Below are 5,151 nucleotides of genomic sequence, written 5' to 3' on the forward strand. Positions count from 1 at the left end.
ACTCTCTCTCTAGCTCTCTCTCTTTAGATTTGTGCCGCAATTCTGCATTTCCTCCCTATACCTTAAGTTAAGGAGGGAATGTTCCCCCTTCTTTTACACCTCTTGATCTTAAACCTCTTGACCTTTTACCCCCAAATTGATCATCCCGAGTCCTTTTCACGATCCCCCCCCCCACGTCCCAAATATCGTGACCGTACGTCGAGCGGTTAAGATTTGTGCCCAACTGTTGACGCACGCACGCACGCACGCACGCACGATCATGCGATTCTACAAGCTGCATCTGACTATGTCAGATGAGCTAAAAAGTCTTTCCACTTTTTCACAAAATATAAGTAATTTTGTTCACTTTATGGTTAAATTGCTGCATTACACTTCTTATTTTACTATATTGTTCGATGTGAACATACACTCGTGACTCATACATAGCCCATAGCAAGCAATTAACATCAGGAACACTAATATCAAATCGTCCAGGTTTTTTGGATTTTTAACTAGTTGAGAAACAATCTTATCAGGTAAGGATTTGACGATACGTTTAGTCCCATTAGTTCTTACTTTTAATGTAAAAAAATGGCAACAAAAATTTTACAAATTTTACCATAGAAAATTCGTGACGTAGTCAATTTAAACAGCTCCTTGCGTCAATGTTTTATCACTCCGTGTTATGTTTTCGCGTGACTGGAAATATTGTTCAGACGACCTTACCTTCCAATAGTAACGACTTATAAGGAAACATGATTTATGTGCCATAAGACAACAATAATCAATTGTTTATTCAATAAATATTGAAGAAACTTGAATAATAACCAAAAAACAAGCCACCGATATACGTACATAACATTTTGAAAAAGATACGTAGTATATCACAAAAAACATCCTGACTGAAATTAATTACACATTAATTTACACATTAATTACACATGAAATTAATTAAACATCCTGACTGAAAAAACATCCTGACTGAAATTAATTACCATAGCTGCTTAAGAAATCTTTAATAACATGCAGCACCAAATTGAATAGTTACATTTTCATACAACAACTTCAACAACCGTTGCCATATGCAGATTAGAATTTATATCAATCATTGCTAAACAAATTTTCCCAAAACATACATAACACAATGTAACATCACTGAAACAGGTATTTGTACCATGCCATAATAACATCATTGTGCGCGGTTGGGCGAATGATCACGATAAACACCGAAACTGGCCAATAATGTTAAAAATGTTCTGTGACACAACATATACTGTAATATGTGCAGTACAATAATAAAGTAAATTAGATTACATTATAGTCAAATTTCTTGTTGTATTGCACATAACGCAATACAACCCACATACAACCCCACATACAACCCCCAATAATCGCACATACAGAAACATACAGAGAATGCTAGCTGAATGTAATAAATACATCGTTAAGATATCATCAAGTTATTACCGGTGATTAAATCACCTAAAATATTTATATTTTCAACATGTGTGTTGATTCACGAGATCCGTGTGTATGGAATAAAACATTTGTGCATATGTACATAGCCAGAAAATCTTTGAAATTTAAATTTTATATTTTGCCCAGAGATGTGGAATCTGTACTACTGCCATTTTCAGTCTTTACTTAACCAGGACAATCATCACAATGAAGTCTTCTGATGTGGTTTAAAGGATTTTTACATGCTTTTCAAGTAAACTAGAATAATGTTTAAAAAAAATAACAAATGGATGCTATTACAATACATGCATAAAACGCATCAACTTAATTTATGGCTCAATTAATACTGATAAAGCTGCATATTTGGCATTTTATGATGATGGCGACATTTTTAATGCGGCAGTTGTGTTAAAATTTGTGAAAAACAGTTTGATATTTCTAAAACCAGGACACGACTTGGAACAACGTTTGAGACATGCTTACATGCGTGTTTAGATATTTTCAGTTATCTTACATGTTTTGCACATGTATATATAACTCATGGCATCTTTACTGCTATGATACTGTTGACATGGCACGTGAGCATACACAGCAACCATAAATGCATATATCTAGATACAGGTTTTCTCCAGAAATAACATAGCAATGTTAGTGCATAAGTTAAATCACAAAAAACGTATTTATCACACCGCTACCATCCGTCATGATGCGTCTTATTCAAAACACTAGCAAATTGTCATGTAATGGAAACTTGGAAAAAATTACCTAGAAATCATGAATGGAATAGCAGGGATAGAAATAAGGAGACAAAAAGAGATGGTCCACAGGACCATCTAGATTGAAATTTAGATGGTCCTCCTAAATTTTAGATGGACCTCCTAAATTTCAAATTGTTCCCTAAAAGTAATGCGGCATGCAAGCGTAAGAAAGAGATTTTACATGGTGATAAAATAGTTTAATTATTCACCTACAATGAATGTATCAAACGATACAGTAATTGTTTATTCACTTTTTATATTGGAACGTGGAAACTTCAAAGAAAATTACTGTAAAATGGGACCAAAATATTCAATGGGCCGTCGGACCATTGACTTTCAAAATCTGATGGTCCTCCTGATTATTTGATGGCCCCGGACCATCGGACCATCGCTTATTTCGACCCCTAGAATAGTGTGATACAGTGATTGTACATTCGTGAATCATATTTCTAATTTATCTCCTGAAAATTATTATTATATAATAGTCAACTTTTAACCAAAGTGCATAAGTGAGAACGAATAAAAGTTGACGGCAAAGGTTGAACTCCATACTATTTTATAGTTTTGAATGGAAGCTAGCACATGAATTTCACAGCCACGGCAATCCATTCCACAAAAACGTATGCTAAATACAACACATAGTGTTCTATCTTGCAGGCCTTCTTAGGATGTTATTACATGTAAATGCCTTCAGATATGACCATCTGCTGGCCAAGAAATAACTCGACTGCAAACCTAAGCAGTTTTCGACTTGACTAGTCCATTGATGCTCCATGTCTCTTTGTATGCGGACTGGGGCCAGCGCAACTGGGTCGTGTATCTGATTACAAACTTCTCCGAGAGCAGACTTCCGACGAACCACAGCGGTGCGTACTCCAAAGTGATCAATCCCATGAAGTCTCCGTCGAAAGGAGTGTAGTCCCACGGACAGGCGTCGAAGTATTTCAGCAGGTATCCAATGCCAAACTCCCAGGCGTAGGTCCACAGTGTGTAGATAAGCCCACGAACGAGAATGTTACGCTTACCCTGTAGCCGCAGATACATCTGTTCAATGACGAGCGTGTTTACTCCGTAGATGAACAGCGCCCAGACACTAGTGCAGCCGGGAAACTTCCAGTTAAAGTTCACCACAAACTCCCACGTGGCAGTAAAGAGAACTTCAGCTAGATAGCCGTGTAAGGCGTAGATGTAGAGCCTTCCTACAACGGAGAGCGGCTGGTGTAGACTATCGTCAAGACCTCCCATCTTGTTTTCAAACTGCTAACAAAAGAAAGAGCACAAATTTTAGACAGTGTTTCTAAAGGGGGGCTTATGTCGGGCTTGCGAGCCGACTCGACTGGAAGCAACTGGATTTCAAGCAACTGGAAGCGATCGGCAGCGACTATTTGCGTCCAGTTGCCCACTGTTCCATTCCGAGCAACTAGTGGCGGCCAGTCGCAGGCAGTCGCATCGCAGTCGACCGACCTAAGCACTGCAGTCGCATTGAATTGCAGCCAGTTGCTTCCAGTCAAGTCGGCTCGCAAGCCCGACATAAGCCCCCTTAACTTATACTGATGGAAACAATTTAACAGACATATTCAAGACTAGATGATAGCAAATGACAAATGATGGATGATGAATAATCTTTTAGTATGGGCTCATCTACAGGGTTCTCCAAGCTTTTTCATTATAGCATGGCGGGTGCTGCCTTTACAGTCCTAGTTGCAAATCGCCGAATGCGGTTTGCATGCTAGGTGGGTCCGGGGGCTATGATATTTAGCATGGCGGCTATGATATTTAGAGTGGCGGGTGCATTTTAGGATGGCGGGGCTCGACGATAGCCTGGTGGCCCGCCAGGCTATAAGTGCTCTTGGAGAACCCTGATCTTATCTACTTAGTTAGGGTTCTTCCCAGAATTTTTAGAAAGCATGACATTTATGAATGGACGATGGATGGCCCGATTTTATATACAAATTGAAGTCAACTACGTGTGTCATAATTGGGCCCAAAACGCAGGTAAGCTATCAGTTTTGAGACGTATGTACATTAAGCTGTGAAAACACAGTATAATTATGTTGGGGTTGTCCCAACATAAGAAACTAAAATAAATCGAACCCACGTAAGCGCGAATGCAACCACACACGTACGCACGAACCGACGTATGCGCGCACGCACCCACATATGCGCTCAAGCACCCATGAACATACGCACGCACGCACCCACCTAGTGACGTACGCACGCACCCATTTACACGCCAGGCTCTCATTTTTAAAGGGCGCGATCGAAACCGCGCACCCGAAATTGTGCCATGGTGCGTGCATCATCGCGCCTCATAAAAGTGGTTGAAATATCGCGCACCAAAAGTCCCTTAGTACTACTAGTAATGCCACCTCACGCCCACCTGTCCCAATTCTTACAAAGGTTAGCGACACACAACAATTTGTGGTGTGTAAGTAACTGAACGTATGACAGAGGCACAGGTTACTACCCTCTGGTTTATACAACTAGACAACAACATCCAAATACAGGTACCTACACGGTAGCCACAAGTTACCTGCTCGTTTTCCACTATACGTGGCGAGAAGTGGTTTTCTGCCGACGTGAAACAGTCGTAGGGCTGGAGGGGCTACAGTACATACCTGGCTACTACGTACAAGTAATTTCGCTAGTTTGTTGATAGATTGTGATGATATTTCGTGCTGAAATATGCAGGTACATGGATTAGAGTTTTTAAGGATGAAGATCAGAATAAATAAAACAAGTTTATTTTTACATCTGATCAACTCTTTTATTAATCTGTGTGCTAGTGTTGGGTTGTTGGGTGAAAAGAATGTAATCATGACGAAGCCATTGAATGAATGAAGGTGAAGATGAATGATAATCAGTGAATTGACATGACGTCCCAATTTTCGTTTTGGATTTCACTCTAGACTGAGGATTGGTCATGATTCCATCATCACACCCCAAGAGGCATGAT

The 5,151-nt window shown here is 39.7% G+C and overlaps 1 protein-coding gene and 1 long non-coding RNA gene across 4 annotated transcripts in view; both read right to left on the minus strand.

Moving 5' to 3' along the window:
• Positions 1 to 738: 738 nt before the first annotated feature.
• Positions 739 to 2,335, minus strand: LOC106806747. Its single transcript, XR_001393581.1, has 2 exons — positions 945 to 2,335; positions 739 to 877 (listed from the first exon to the last, which is right to left on the minus strand). It is a non-coding gene; the product is annotated as an uncharacterized LOC106806747 (long non-coding RNA).
• Positions 2,336 to 2,524: 189 nt separating this feature from the next.
• LOC106806746 (transmembrane protein 229B-like) overlaps positions 2,525 to 5,151 on the minus strand; it is a 14,325-nt gene continuing 11,698 nt past the window's right edge. The window contains exons 1-2 of one of the 3 annotated variants that reach the window (XM_014808797.1): positions 4,829 to 4,835; positions 2,525 to 3,452 (exon numbers count right to left, since the gene is read on the minus strand). In XM_014808797.1, the coding sequence (XP_014664283.1) occupies positions 2,931 to 3,440 (510 nt within the window). In that variant the 5' untranslated portion in view covers positions 3,441 to 3,452; positions 4,829 to 4,835 and the 3' untranslated portion in view covers positions 2,525 to 2,930. Of the gene's footprint in view, positions 3,456 to 4,828; positions 4,836 to 5,151 lie in introns of those variants that run through there. The other 2 variants (XM_014808796.1, XM_014808795.1) reach the window with 2 other exon arrangements.

This window comes from Priapulus caudatus, unplaced genomic scaffold (genome assembly GCF_000485595.1).
Source record: "Priapulus caudatus unplaced genomic scaffold, Priapulus_caudatus-5.0.1 Scaffold177, whole genome shotgun sequence".
Lineage (NCBI taxonomy): Eukaryota > Metazoa > Priapulida > Priapulimorpha > Priapulimorphida > Priapulidae > Priapulus > Priapulus caudatus.